Genomic DNA, 16,899 nt, shown 5'->3' on the forward strand with positions numbered 1-16,899 from the left:
GCATCCAGTTTGATAAGGTGGACTTGAGCAAAATTAAAATCTCTTGCTCTTCAAAGAAACATATTTATTCCAGAAAAAAAGAACAACTATCTCCATACAATGTTCAAAATGTTCACAAAGGCGTTTCGTAATAGCCCCAAACTGACAACAACCAAATGCCCATCAACAGGTGACTAAATAAACAAACTATTTTATCCACAGAATGCAAAGACAGGAAAACATTATAAATTTTTGATTCATATTCAACATATCAATGTGTGTTGACTGAAAGTGCTTAGCAAAAAATTAAAATTAAAGTAATGCATGATTCCATATATATAAAGTTTTGGAAGTACAACTAAATTATAGTGATAGAAAGTAGACTAAAAATTGCCTGAGGAGGAGAGTGAAAGAATAAATGCATTACAAAGGAGCTTGAGAAAATTCTTGGGGGTGATGTAAATGTTTGTTTAGATGATTGTGATAGATTTGCGGGCACATCCATATGTCAAAATTGATCACATTTGCCCTTTATATATTGGCATTGTACTATGGTCCAGCCATATTTCAATAAGGTTGACAACAGGGGATATTTATTTTTCTAATTATTTCTACTAAAGAAGAATAAAGTTAAATTTTTAAAAAAGGAAAAATTGATCACATGTTCTAAAAGCTATCAATAAAAAACAAAAATTATTCTTAAAACAATGGTTTAATAGTTGAAAAAAAACTATTTTATTACTTTTAAAATACTTTTACCTAGCCAGCTTCTAATCAACAAGAAACAACAATCTCAAGGAATGTTCAAAGAATTTTCAAAACATTCTTTTACAAAGCAAGTTGTTTTTTATAAACCTTCCTAAATAAGAGATACTATATAATTTGCTTGTGAGCTTTATTCTAACCATTTACTTCAGAAAATTAAACAGGCTGACCAATGTCTAAACCTTTATTTTATTTTATTTTTTTTTAAAGATTTTATTTATTTATTCGACAGAGAAAGTGAGAGAGTACAAGCAGGGAGGAGTAGTAGAGGGAGAGAGAGAGAAGCAGGCCTCCCGCTGAGTAGGGAGCCTGACGCAGGGCTCGATCCCAAGACCCTGAGATCATGACCTGAGCCGAAGGCAGACACTTAACCATCTGAGCCACCCAGGCACCCCAATGTCTAAACCTTTAAAGCAAAGGGGAAATACCTCTGTGATCAAAAGCAACTTGTACTTTGTTATATCAGTCCTTGAAAAACACAGTGCCTTAAGTATTTTTTTTGTATTAAAGTATTCATATATTAAAAGATCACAAGAACATGCAATTTGTACTGCAACATACAATCACGTGTTTACCCCATTATTTTTTACCTAGGTGAAATCACTAATATCTAAAAATCTCACATCATTTTATATCAGCATTTCACATTATACTGATATTATTCTCCATCTATCACTTTGATATCTGAATTCAAGTTGAGGTTGATTTAAATCATTGTTATTCCAGTGTTCTAATAAAGCATGGGCTCTGTTGTATTCATTTTGGGTCCACAATCACTCAGTACCGATTCTAAATCTTAAACAGCTCAATGAAAAGACCCTAGGTTTGATCTAGTATGGCTTTTTAGAATTCTTTTCAATGAGGTTTTAAAACACAGACACAGAAATTATAGATCTTAATTTAGCTTTTCATTTATTTCATAATGAAAACTTAGGTAGGCGTCCATGGAGGGCAATTTAGAAGTTTTAGGACACCTTTGAAGGATGTGGCTATGCTTGAGTAAAAGCATTTTTAAATGGTTAAGTATGATGAAGCCCCAAGAATTTCTTCCTTCAGCCTTCTTAATTTACATATATGGAAACTGAGGTCCCAGGGATGCAGGTCACACAACTAATTAGCACCAATCCTAGCACTGGTACAGTAACCTAATTTTGCCTGTATGACCCAGTCTGCCTTACTGTGTTTTAGAAACAACGACAATGCTCATTTCTCATGAGCTCCACTTTTCTGAGTACTTACAGCAGTGATTTCGTAATAATTCTATGATATGTCAAATAAGCTTTTAAATATTTAAAAATGCGAAGAAAAAAAAAGCCCTAAGTTTTATTAAGAGAATATGATTCCTACCACTTTTTTAGCACAGTGAGAAAAGGCTGGGAGTATTCTATGAACTTCCCTCCAAACTGGTTGGGCAGCTCTAATATAAATCATGTTTTGTCACCCTTAAATTTTTGCTCATGTAGGTCCACATTAAAGAAAAGGAAAAAAATAACAAAGTAAATTTTGGATTAAAATACATATTTTGAATTATAAAATATAAGCAAGCATGTTGAAAGTTTGAGAAATATTTATAATTTGCTACTAATGTTGACTTGAAAAAGAAATGTATATATATTAATATGTAACATATTAATATGTATATATAAAATAATGGGAAGATAGTAGAAAACAGTATTATGAAAAAAAAGCTAAATAAATTATTAGCATCACTTCTTCCTCTGTATGCCCTGAATAATATCATAGCATTTTTTGTTTCTTTGTTTTTTTTTTAAGATGTATGATGGCAATAAAACAACTTTCTTGGAAGTTCTCTAACTTTAGCAAATGAAATCTGTAATTTGTGAAATAATTATTTAATATCCTTCACAATTTTTTTTATAATTGTTTAATTGGCCTTTCCATGAATTTCTTAACAAGGACACTTATGAATAGGTAAAATAATATGGATTATTTGTGTCTGTTCTTGAGGAAATATTTGCTTTCTAAAGACATTTTCAACAAGAAAATACATCTTATTTCATAGTTATCACTACATTCTATCAATATTAATGTACTAGAAATTCTCCAATAGAAATGTTTTGTCAATAAGAGCACCTTATACACTCCTACTATGACAGTTATGTCTTCTTGAACATCAGAGAATCTCCAACATTGATGATTCTTGAATATTTATTGAAAATAATATTAAATTTCTTCCTTTTTATGAACATACATATGAAATTATTCTAAAATCTCACTGAATGATGTAAGGTGGATTGTGCATGTACATTAGTCCTCATATTCCACCAATCTCACATCTCCTTGTCATAATTCCTCTTAACAGACAATAAGCATTATTCTGATAAAATATGAATGCTGATATATTAAATCATCTTAAAAATACTATTTTATATCTTATGAGGATGTAAAATAATTCAACAAAATAACTACACAGGTGAAACACAGGACCATTAATATTATAAATCAACAGAAAAACTCTTAAGGAGATACTAACCAATTACTGATAACTAATACAATTCAATTTATATTGTGTTTGGGTTAAACACACTGCAAAAAAAGAAAATCACAATTTTCAGAATTAGTATCAAAACCATCAAATAGCACTGTGAAATGCCCTATAACATCCACTAGATGTCTCTAATAACTGACTCTGAATGGCTACATTAGTTCTAGAGCTATGAGTCAAATACCGAATCATGAACTTCAGAGGTATTTTGAAGATCCTACCAAAATTCGTATTTTCCAAAGCAGACAAAATTGTTTTAATAAACATACGAAAGAAAAATAACTTACATTCAATATCAAGGTACATGCTCTTTTGGTGCCCTCCAATCCTACTCGCAGCTTCACAGTCATATCTCCCTGAATCTGACAACTTCACATCTTTAATATGCAGTGATGAGCTTCCATGATGCCCTTTGACTTCGATACGGCCGTCTGGGCTCTGTTTACATCGATTCAGGAAAAAGAAAGATTTTACGCTTGTTTCATGCAAATGATGACCAAACATAGGGTGTTTATCACATATATGATAAATGAAAATAAAGTCTTAACTGCATTACTTTTTTTTTCTTTTTTTGAAAGCAATGTTTCTGTATTTATGACTTACTGTTTTCGGCTTTTCCATTGTACCTGCCCACTTGCTTACAGGGACACTAACATGTAGTAAAAACTTCAACACATGTTTTATCAACCTCTTTTATTTAGTGCACTCTGTGCTTTTTAAAAAGCTTGCTTGTTCTTCTAGGAAGGGCTTTGTTGGCTTCCAATTATGCTCCTTGCAAACATAACAGAACAACAATGCCTGTTCAATTCTGGCTGAAACCCACCAGAAAATGATATTCCTCCTTCACTTTAGTTTCCTATTTCACCATGTATAGATAATGTATCAAGATGTCTGAGAATTAAAGCCTTTAATAAGAATTTATAGTTATTTTTGAATGAATGAAACAGCACTGTTCCTAAACCTATTTAGTACATTACTCATAACAGATAAATTATTAAAAACAGCACTATTTAAGTCATTCTTAGAAAGTCAATGGAAACAACATGGAAAAGATTAATCACATATTTGATGAATATTGATGCAAATCAAGGAATTGCTCATAATCCAATAGCCTATAGATTACATTTCAAATAAGAATTCTTGTGTGCAACCTAATTGGTATACCTACAATTGTTTTCTTAAATCACTTAAATACCTTTATAGCACACATATTAAAACAAAGACAGTTTATTTACTGAATTTTACTTTGTACAATCAGGAAATATAGTGAAATTTGGCATTTTATAATTAATTTGTAACATGTACTTTACTATTATTGAATTGATTATTTTCAATATTTTAGGTTTTCGTGCCTCAATAAAAACTTCATACCACACATTTATTTTGAAATATGTAAGTTATTATGTAATAATATAATGGTTGTTTAATTTTCTATATAACTGAAATTCAAATAAATTTCAATACATGTACTTTGTATTATTAAAACTTGTTTATTTTCTTTTATTAATATCAACAGACTATTTTAAAGCTCTTTTTCAAACATGAAGTTGACTGAGATACAATATGATCACTCTTTTGTCTTCTAGTTTTATACGGGCAGGCAATTACTATACAACCATATCAGTCACTCATAATTCATTTACTATCATTATCGTAAAAATGTTCTTCAAAAACAAAGAAACAAAAACATGCTGGGAATGTATTATGCAACCCAGATCAGGCCAAAAATATGTTCCCCAACTCTCAAGTATTGCTAAAAAATAGTAAGGTGAGGCTTTCAAGCAGAAGGCATTCTCTTCTGCCAATATTTAAGATGCTCGGCTGCCAACCCAATCACTTACTTGAGAGGAAAGAAAAAAATGCAGAAACTCACAGAAGTTAAAATTAGAATAAGTAAACTCAAAAGCAGAATGGCCAATTTGTTATACAAATTAACTACTTTTTGATAACTAAATGGGTATTAGTTCCTTATTTTATTGTACCTCTATCTATCCTTGGCCCCTATTGAACTACCCTTCCTTCCTTAAGCGCAGATTTCCCTTGGCTTTCAGGACACCCACACTCTCCTGTGTTATCTGACTACTTTTTAGTCTGGGTTGCAGCTTCCTCTCTCCCTGGAGGCCTCTGGCTTCTGTCCTGGACGCACCCAATGCACTCTGCTTAGACACTCTCATCCCCTCCCATATTAGCAGTTGCGATCTCTAGTCACTCTTTCTCCAGGCAGGAACCCGCTTTGCCTGGAGAGCTACGGAACCAGCTTTGTCTCTTTCGGGGCATGCCCATTTGATAGGTTTCTCAAACCAGCATGCGCAGATCTGAACATATCACTCCCTCACCCAGTATAACCTGCTCTTCTCCTGCGGTCTTCCCTTCCATGAATGGTACTAATTATTTCTCATGCCTGTGCTAGACCATGTCTTCAGTCTTAGATCAGTTTCTGAACCTTTATCTATTGATATTTTAAATGATGATAAATCTCAGTTTTATCATCTTGTTCAACATTATCATTTTCGATGTTTAGTAACTGTATTTCCATGGACCTATCTGCTCTCTGCTTCACCTATTTGCAATCTTAGTCATGCTGTTGAGTTGGAAGAACACTAATGGGCTTCTCTGGATTTCAGAGAGAACAAGAATCACACTTAGGGTGAATGTAACCAAAAAAGATTCCCTGACTCTGCAAAAGCTGTCAGCATTATGTTATTTCTTATGTTTCTCTAGCAAAGTCTCATTGCAGATGCAGAAATTATTTCTTATGTAGCTAAGAATAAGTTTTTTAAAAAGCAAACTTAATTCTCATAACAACTTCATGAAGGTTTCATATCCCCTGTGCTCTATAATCATGAATAACATTGTACTGATGTCCGAATAAACTCCCAATGTCTCAGCCTGACATTTAAGGACTTTCATCTGACATTGCCTTTCTAAGACATCGTTTTTCTGTCTAAGCACACTTTACAATTTGGATACCATTAATTTGGCTTCCAATTAATCTGAATTACTGTCATTTCCATAAGCACCCTACACAGCCCTGTCTCAACCTTTCCCCCCTTACCCCTTCCATATTTACATGGCAGGATTCTCTCATCATTCCTTTAATTTCTTGGGAAAATATCAATTTATATTCAAAATAAATTGACTATTTTATATAATTATTAAATGTACTACTTTGTGCTTTTCTTAGGATACACTACTTTTTCTAATCTTATTGGAACTTCAGAATTCATCCTGTAGGGTGATATTATAGTTGAACAAATGTGAGAACATTTTTATTTTTATGGTACTTTATGTTAAAGTCACCTGGACTAGTACCAAGGACAGAACCATTATATTCTAATATCTTTAAAGCAAATTGAGTTATAGTGAAATTGAGATGTAGTTGAGAAAAGGAAAAGTATTCCTCTAGCTATTATTTACTATGAGTTGAAAACTTGCATTTAGTATCTTTATTAATGGCATAAAATACCTTATTAATGATACAAAACAAATTCTTCATTTTTCTATTAGGAAAAATATTGTTCTTTCACAGAATTGAAAGGCAAATATAGCTCCTTTGAAAGTAAACAAGTCCTCATGGTATTACATGTTGTAAATGATATGGTTTTTGACTTACAAAAAGCTATTGGTGTCTGTAAAATTAGTATGATATTAGTAAAGATGTTGGAATTGAAAAGTTATTTTCAATGTATCTGGAATTATTAACAGAAATTCTGGAAGAACAGAATTTCTTTGAGAAGGTGTGTGATTCCCTGGGAAATCATAAGTCATTTTCAGACTTGACATTGGCTCTATAATAATTACAATATTCATTTGTCTCAAATACTTACACTAGAAGACCAAAGTCATTCCTTCTCATATCTGACATTTCAAAAGACATCTTTCTCTTTGTGCTACAAAAAGGTATTACACATTTCTGAAAGAAAATTAATTTATATCTTGGCTTTGATTCACCACCTACCAAAGATTCACTTAAGACATCTGATATTTGATTGAGACAGGTTAATGGGCATATTAGCTGTCCATCTAGTATTTTCAGGTTCTATCACTGCATTAAGTAAGATGATTAGAGAGTAAAGTGCTTGACTATACATTATTATTCCAATCCTTTATAGAAAGGCACTCTTTGAAATTGATTTAATGTTATATTCTTTACCTTTCCAGAAGGTCAGCTTAAGAACTGCTTATTTGAATAGTGTTTCAATATTTTTATAAAATGGTTATTTATAGAATTTTCTGAAAAGAAATGGTTATTTACAGAGTTTACTGTCCTTTCAAGAATCACTTGATGAAATATCTATGTGGTAACTACCTTCTGGAGTTTAGTTCCAACACAAATATTTTGTTGTCAATTTTAATTGTTGGACATTTGAAATTACACAATGTATCAGGTTTATAGGTTGTTTTTGTGACCTTACACGACTAGACATTTATTGTCAAGTTTAGAACCCAATTGTAGTACATAACACATTTGAGGTGACAGTATTCCCCATCTTTCTTCTTCATACCGATGTCATTGACCTCTTTGGCCTTTTGGGAGATTGGTGAATCATGTCACTTAATTACTCAGCAATTGTCTTCTTGTGCAATTATTCTACAAGAAGCACCCAAGCACTGGGGATACATGTTGGGCAAAACTGAACAATTTTTACCCTTTGGGAAATTAAAGTTCAGCAGATATTAATTAAAAAAAAAATCATACAAGTAAACTGAAAAGTACCATGTAGGAATACCAAAGTTTCATCTTATGGGTGAGTCAATGGAGGGGTGGGGTTGAGTTAGAGGAATGTTCCCTGATAAACTGAGGTGTGGATTATGAACTGAAAATAGTGAAAGAGGAGCAGTTTTGTAGAGAGAATTCTAAGCCCGTGCCCCCAGAAGGCATATGAAGGACCTGAAAGAAGCCAGCAGGCACAGAGAAGAGAGTAAGGGCACATGGGATCTCCTGATGTTGGACAGGCAAGCAAAGACAGCATGCTGAACCCCAGACAAATACAGACATACAGAAAACATGCACCCCTTTATTACACATTCTGGTTGCCTTTTCGTAATGGCATTATATCTCTATTGACTGTAAATTAAATGCAACTTTAAATACTTAGAGATAATGTCAAAACATAACTGCTAATTATATAAACAAGGAAATACTTTCCAAAGGTTACTGGCATTAATTTACCCAAACTAACCTCTCAAAATTGTGTTAACATTGTGTTAAGTTGAGTAATTTCTGCAAAGAATTTTAAACAGAAAGATTCTCTTCCTTCCTTATAAGATTCCTATACTTACTCTTAGCATTAATTTCTCTTTCCTCTGAGCTTGCTCCCAGCTTCTTAATTTTCTTCCTATTTTGATTACCTAAACTGAACTTTTGTACAATTACCCTTCTTCTTAGCATTACAAATTCATGCAAGGAAGAGTAATATGGACAATGTAATTTCTTAACTTACATAATTTTTCCCTACATTCTAGTGCCCTCTTCCTCTCTTTGTATATAGTGTCAATAATTTATTCAACAGATAGGAACTGAATATAATACTGATAGCAGGTAACAATGATAGTTAGACACTATTTTAAATGTTTTACATTTATTAGTTCACTCAATCCCAATTAATCCCAGTTATACTACTAACAGATTTGGACTAATATTATCCCCACTTTATTTTTTTTTATATTTTTTATTATTATGTTATGTTAATCACCATACATTACATCATTAGTTTTTGATGTAGTGTTCCATGATTCATTGTTTGCGTATAACACCCAGTGCTCCATGCAGAACGTGCCGTCTTTAATACCCATCACCAGGCTAACCCATCTCCCTGCCCCCCTCCCCTCTAGAATGCTCAGTTTGTTTTTCAGAGTCCATTGTCTCTCATGGTTCGTTAATATTATCCCCACTTTAAAGATGAGGAAATTGAGGGGCTCCTGGGTGGCTCAGTTGGTTAAGCATCTGTCTTCAGCTCTGGTCACGATCCCAGGGTCCTGGGATCGAGCCCCATGTTGGGCTCGGCGGGGAGCCTTTTTCTCCCTCTCCCCCCACCCCCACTCATGCTCTCTCTCACTATTTCTCTCTCTCTCTCAAATAAATAGATAAAATCTTTAAAAAAAAAAAAAAAAGATGAGGAAATTGAGGAACAGAAACATTAAATAGCTGGCTTCCACACAGCTTACAAATGATAGCACTGGATGTTGAGGCGGTCTGGCCCTGGAGTTCATATTCGGAATTACTTTCCCTCTGTGGCCCATCACCTGAGCCATAACTGTGTGGTTGAACTACATATCTTACCAAAGCTATGTGATACACACTAAGTTGGTTTCTGAGGACAGAACCATGGATCAGAAAGACAAAGTCTCATAGGCCAAAGGGCTTAGAGGAAAGAAATGACAAATCATAATACATGCTGGTATAAATGAACTTCGGGAAGCACACATAATACAGTCTACGGAGATGGGGGACAATGTCTTGTAGGTATCTCTGTTTAAACTGAGACCTGAAGGATAAGTAATAATGATGAGCCAGGCACCAGACTGGCTACATAATTTGCAGGACCTACTGCCAAACGAAATGTGGGGTCTCTTGTCCAAAACTCATTGTGAATTTCAAGGCAACCACAGCAATACATTGAAGCAAACACAGGGCCCTTACAAGTGTCGGGCTCTATGCAACTGTGCACGTATTACATTCATGAAGTCAGCTCTGCTCAAGCAAAAAGGAGAAAAAGGGAGGAAGGAAATGGGAACTACACTGGCCTAAACCAGAAGGGGAAAATGGCACATTCAAAAGATAAAAGAAGCTCACTAGAACTGGAATATTCAATATAAAGTGGGTGGTAAGAGATAAAGTGGCTGGAGAGGGACAAGGCTGCTGTAACGAGCCTCAAAAGTCAAAGGAAGACTAGTAAGAACATGAAAAGATGCTCAACATCATTAGCTACCATGAAAATGTCAGTTGAAACCACAATACTACTTCACACCCTCTGGGCTAGCTGTAATCAAAAAGACAGACAACAGTGTTGGTGAGCTGTAGGCAAATTGGCACTTTCATGCACTGCTGGTAGGTGAGAATGAAAAATGGAGCAGGTGCTTTGGATAAAAAGTCTGACAGTTACCCAGAATGTTAAACACAGAGTTATTATATGACTCAGCAATTACACTTGCAGGAGAATTAAAGATATATGTCCACACAAAACCTTATACATGAACATCCATAATAGTATTATTAATAAAACCAAAAAATTAAAGCATCACAATGTCCATCTACTAATGCATGCATAAATAGAATGTGATATATTCATACAATGGAATACTATATGACAATAAAAAGAAATTAAATATTTACACAGGCTACAATATGGATGAACCTTGAAAACATTAGGCTAAGTGAAAAAAGCTAGTAACAAAGGCTACATATTGACTGCTTCCATTTATATGAAATTTCCAGAATAGACAAATCTATGGATACAGAAGTGTATCGGTGGTTGCCCAAGGCTGGCAGGTGGTGTGAGGAGATTGGGAGTGATGGCCAAGAAGGGAGGAATTTCTTTTTGAGATGATGAAAATATTTCAAAATTGATTCTGTGGATGATTGCACAGCTCTGTAAATATACTAAGACACATTTAATTTTACATTTTAATGAGTGAATTGCATCCTGTATGAATTATTTGTAAATAAAACTGTTAAAAATTAAAGACAAAGGAAGGAATTTAGGTGTTCTAGAAGCAACTGGAAAAGGATATGAAAGGTTGTAGGCCTACAAGGCAAATGCATTTGCTCTTTGAAAAGATCATTCATGCTGTGGAGTGAAGAAGGAATTCAAGAGGAGGAAGAGAGGCCCAATGGAAGCACACTGCACTGATAATGATAAAGGTAGTGGTAGTGGAGATGGAAAGAAGAGAATACATTCTAGAAATGTATTGAAGAGGAATCAACAGTGTTTAGTAAATGATTGAATGAGACGTGGTGATGAAAGAAAAGAGGACAAGAGTATTTCTAGGTTTCTGTCACAGAGCCCTGGATGGGAAATATTCTATCATTAGTAAACTATTGTATGTCCATAAATTATACATATGTATGCATATATTCATATTTTATGATATGTACCCATATTTTAATTCTGTTCCATATTATATATTCACTACTTTAAAACTGATATTTATTTATTTATTTATTTATTTTATTTATTTATTTATAATATTTTATTTATTTATTTGACAGAGAGAGACACAGCGAGAGGGAATATAAGCAGGGGGAGTGGGAGAGGGAGAAGCAGGCTTCCTTAGGAGCAGGGAGCCCGATACGGGGCTTGATCCCAGGACCCTGGGATCATGACATGAGCCGAAGGCAGATGCTTAATGACTGAGCCACCCAGGGACCCCTAAAACTGATATTTAAAATTGAAAAGTTAATAAATGAAATGTTGATATAAAGTGAAAGTAGAATAAACTTTTCAGAGATTTTAATTTAAAAAAATTATATAAGGTGGGTTCCAACTAACAATTGTCAAAATGATGGTTTTCAGAATGTGACCTGCTTATTTTATATTAATGCCTGGGTGGTGTGCTGCCAACTTTAGCATAACACAGCAGCTAAGACTGCAGAACCAGGCTGGAAAGTTTATGTCTTGATGGTGCCACCCTACAACCTTTGTGACCTGGAGTTAATTATTTAACTTAGATGTACTTCAGTTTCTCTCTGTGTAATGGGTATAAGAATGCAACATTCATAGGATTGCTATGCAGATTAAACGAGTGAATATTTGTAGAGCTTAGGACTTGTCAGTACATGCTAAATAAATTCACATAAAACATCTGATATCCAGACCCAAGTGATAAATATATAAGTTTATACAATATCCATTTCATTGTGATAGCTAAAGGCATTCTGTCTCACAAAGAAATAGTAACTCTCCTATCTTCTTTTTACTCACCAGTGCATTACTACTGCTAGACTTTTCTCACAATCCCATGAACTACATCCCAATTATTTATAATATTTTGTCAATGAAAAATATGTAGTATGTTCATTAAAGAACAAAATTAAAATTAGGATGAAAAAACTACTATAGGAGAGCAAAATTCCTACTGATAAATGATAAAACATTTCACACATAAATAATTAAATTACTGAATAATGGGATTTATATTTTATTACACCCATAATGTTACTAATAAAACTCTAGATATTGAATTTGTCTGTAATTGCCATTACATTTGTGGATGGCTTGCACGTATCCTTGACTTCGCTCTTCATCACAATGACCTTCCCTGTTCAAAGACCATGACTTTGGTGGCAGGGGTCAGTCTTGTTAAGTATTACATTGATATCAACTCTATGATACCATTCAGTGGTTTTAAAATTTTAAGATTCCAATGATTATGCATCACCTCGCTCGAATTTATACTAGTCAAAGTGTGCCTAAGAACCAGCACAGCGGGCCCATCCCCCAGAAAAGCAGCACAACACCATGCCCCCCCTCCCCATACCACCACTGAGTAGACATACCATGTCTACTGACCACAGAGCTCTGCAAAGCTTCAGCTTTAGTGGAAATAGCATCAAATCTCTTTTATAACTAAAAGATCAGAGCACACCTAGTTAAAACTCGCCACACTCTGACCAAAGTCCAAACACCTCCCACTGCAAGCAAGGAGAAACTCTGCAGAGGACTGACCTGAGGGAAAGAGCAGCTAAAACACAGCAGCAGAATGCACACAGAACACACCCGAGACACTTACTGAAGTGCCAGGCCCTGGACAGTATATGACCTCTTCTTAATAAAACCATTACTCTCAGGAGCAGGAAACATAACAGGCTTTCCTAACATACAGAAGAAGACAAAGACCTAGACAAAATGCCAAGACAGAAGAATTCACCCCAGAAAAAAAGAACAAGAAAAGGTCACAGGCCAAAGATCTAACTGATATAAGTAATATGGCTGATCTAGAATTTAAAACAACAATCAAAGGATACTAGCTGGACTTGAGAAAAGCACAGACAACAACAGGAAGTCCCTTACCACAGAGATAAAAGATCTAAAAACTAATCAAGCAAAAATAAAAAAAATGGTATAACTAAGATGTAAAACCCACTGGATGTAATGACCACAATGATGGAAGATGTGGAAGAATGAATACTTGATATAGAAGATAAAATTATGGAAAATAATGAAGCTAAAAAGAAGAGAGAAAGAAAAATATTGGATCATGAATGTAGCCTTAAGGAACTCAGCAACTCCATAATGTGTAATAAAATTTGTATCATAGGAATCCCAGAGGAAGAAGAAAGGGAAAAAGGGGGAGAAGGTTTATTTGAGTAAATTATAGCTGAAAACTTCCCTAATCTGGGGAAGGAAACAGACATCCAAATCCAGGAGTCACAGAGAACTTCCAGCAAAATTGACAAAAGCAGGCCAACTCAAGACATATTATAGTTAAATTTGCAAAATATAGAGATAAGGAAAAGCAATCCTAAAAGCAGCAAGAGAAAAGAAGTCCCTAACTTAAGGGAAGACAAAAAGGTTAGCAGCAGACCTCTCTACAGAAATTCGTTAGGGTAGAAGAGAGTGGCATGATATAGTCAACATGCTGAATGGGAAAAATATGCAGCCAAGAATACTTTATCCAGCAAGGCTGTCATTCAGAATAGAAGGAGAGATAAACAGTTTCCTAGACAAACAAAAACTGAAAGAGTTCATGACCACGAAACCAGCCCTGCAAGAAATGGGACTCTTGAGCGGGAAAGAAAGACCAAAGCAACAAAGACTAGAAAGGAACAGAGAAAATTTCCAGAAACAATGACTTACCAAGTAATACAATGGCTCTAAGTTCATATTTATCAATAATCACTCTGAATGTAAATGGACTAAATGCTCCAATAAAAAGACACAGGGTGTCAGAACTGATTTAAAAAAAAAAGATCCATCTATATGCTGCCTATAAGAGATTCATTTTAGAACCAAAGATACCTGCATATTGAACATGAGGGGATGGAGACATGCTAATGGATGTCAAAAGAAAGCTGGAGTAGCCATACTTATACAAACTAGATTTTAAACCAAAGACTGGAACAAGAGATTCATCATAATAAAGGGGTACTACATCATAATAAAGGGGTCTATCCAAAAAGAAGATCAAACAATTGTAAATGTTTATGCCCCTAACTTGAGAGAACCCAAATATATAAAACAATTAATAACAAACATAATGGAACTCATTGATAATAACACAATAATAGCGGATTGCTTTAACACCCCACTTAGAGCAATGGACAGATCATATAAGCAGAATATCAGTGTGGCTTTGAATGACACACTGGACCAGACAGACTTAACAGATATATTCAGAACATTTCATCCTAAAGCAGCATTCTTTTAGAGTGCACATGGTATATTCTCCAGAATAGATCACATACTGGGTCACAAATCAGGCCTCAACAAATACAAAAAAATTGAGATCATACCATGCATATTTTCCAACCACAATGCTATGAAACTTGAAGTCAACCACAGGAAAAAAATGTGTACAGTTGAACATAGGGATTAAAAAAAGGGGGGATCCATAAAACAGATTCTTTTTTTTTTTTTTAAAGATTTTATTTATTTATTTGAGAGAGAGAGAGAGAGAGAATGAGAGAGAGAGAGAATGAGAGAGAGAGCACGAGGCGGGGAGGGTCAGAGGGAGAAGCAGACTCCCCGCCGAGCAGGGAGCCTGATGTGGGACTCGATCCCGGGACTCCAGGATCATGACCCGAGCCAAAGGCAGTCGCTTAACCAACTGAGCCGCCCAGGCGCCCCCCATAAAACAGATTCTTATCTGAGGATTCTATACCTGAAACTAAGATTACACTATATATTAACTAACTGGAATTCAAATAAAAAAACAAACAAAAAAATGGGAAGAAAAAAAATGTACCTGGCAATGTATGTGTACATTTTTCATTCTTTTTGAAAAATTACATCATGCCAAATATATATTCCAATGTCTACCTACATCATTGGATAGATAAGAACTTTTATATAACTAATGTACATAATTATTATACGTGCCACTAGTATTATAGCAAATATATGCTCCTTTTTGAACAGAGAGCTATGCTGAGTGATTAAATACTTTATTTCATGTCTCATAACCATGCATTGGGTAGCTGTGTTACTATCTGACTCATATATAATTAACATAATCATCTTAAATGAGAGCAGTGTATATTTATTGGAAATGCTTTATATAAGGCATGAATGTAAAAACCAGAAACTACTCACCATACACCAAAATACTCAAAACTGCAATTTCATCAAATCATTACACAGACACAGAAACAACCTACCTCCAAGAAATGGCTAGAAATTAAAACTGTATGTAACAAATATATAAACCTGATTGAGCTGCTTTTGTTTCGGTTTGGATTTTGCTTGTTTTATAGTAAATAAAGTAATCCTCCATAAAGAATAGGGAAGTTAAAAGAAAGACTGTATATACAAACCAAACTTTTCATCATTATTACGAGTCTTCAATTAAGGAGAAAGAAGTCTTCAGAGAGGATCTCATAGAAGTTATTAAGACAATCATGAAAAAGAGGAAGAGAATTAAAAATACTTGATGGGATAAATTAATCAATGTTACAACCCTAAACCATGGGAAAGAGAAAGTACGTTGTGGAATTTGTCAAAAACAAGAAGGGAAGATAAAGCATCGTATATTTCTATATTTAGTTACTTTTTCTAAAACAATCCAAAAATTATGGATCAGACAGGTCTGTGATGAATCTTTACAGTTATGTATATCAATCATTAGATAATGAAAAAATTAAGAATATTATTATTAAAGGGCAATCTGGTGGAGCTAAAGACTCAGGAAGCAGAAATGGTCTGGGAAATTATACTACCTTTGCTACAAGACATAATATTGATGAGAAACAGCTTTCATCAAGGCTCTAATTGTGTTTTGGAATATGCAGGCATAAGAAGAGGTCAAATAATTATACTACAGGGCAGAGTGTTGTAATTTTATGAGAAGGTACTAAAAAGGCATACTATTAGTGAATAAATATGTAAAGTGCTATCTCAAGGTGCTGATCAAAACAGCCAGCCAGACAGGTTCGTGTAATAGAGGAAGAGATGGATAAGGCCTCAATAAACCTCCAACATCTCCTCTATGGTACACACAGGAAAAGTGTGCAATTTAATGGCTTGGTAGTCTCCTTCTTCTATATATATTGTGTATGGGATCCCCTTAATTATCACCTTTTCTATCATTTGACTCCAAAGTATATATTAATTTATGGATAAACAAATCATTAATTCACTAAGCAATCAAAGGATGATATCAATTCAATCAAATTATTGACCTATAGATATGTTACTATTACTTTAGCATTACACATCTTTATTATTAAAATTTTGTCCCTGTATCATCACAGCTCCTATGACTCCAAAAAATATAGTGAACTTCAGACTTGAATGCAAATGTCCATAGAGTAAATGAACTCTCATGTTTTAGACATAGATTAAGTTCTTAACTGGCTTTGAATTTCGTAATTGAAAGAACAGTGGTCTGCAATTTATCCTTAGTTTACCTGAAGAACTCATTAACTAACCTAAATATATTCAGAGTTAATACCTGTTAAAAATTAATCGTCTATCACATTGATTGATTTG

General features: G+C 34.2%; 1 protein-coding gene across 2 annotated transcripts in view; it reads right to left on the minus strand.

The window, feature by feature from the left end:
- Nucleotides 1-16,899, minus strand: part of NCAM2 (neural cell adhesion molecule 2) — a 511,417-nt gene that overhangs the window by 123,237 nt on the left and 371,281 nt on the right. For both annotated transcript variants that reach the window (XM_078056776.1, XM_078056832.1), the window contains exon 9: nt 3,538-3,688. In XM_078056776.1, coding sequence (XP_077912902.1) covers nt 3,538-3,688 — 151 coding nt within the window. The remainder of the gene's footprint in view (nt 1-3,537; nt 3,689-16,899) is intronic.

The sequence above is a fragment of the Halichoerus grypus genome, chromosome 1, assembly GCF_964656455.1.
Source record: "Halichoerus grypus chromosome 1, mHalGry1.hap1.1, whole genome shotgun sequence".
In the NCBI taxonomy this organism is placed as follows: Eukaryota; Metazoa; Chordata; class Mammalia; order Carnivora; family Phocidae; genus Halichoerus; species Halichoerus grypus.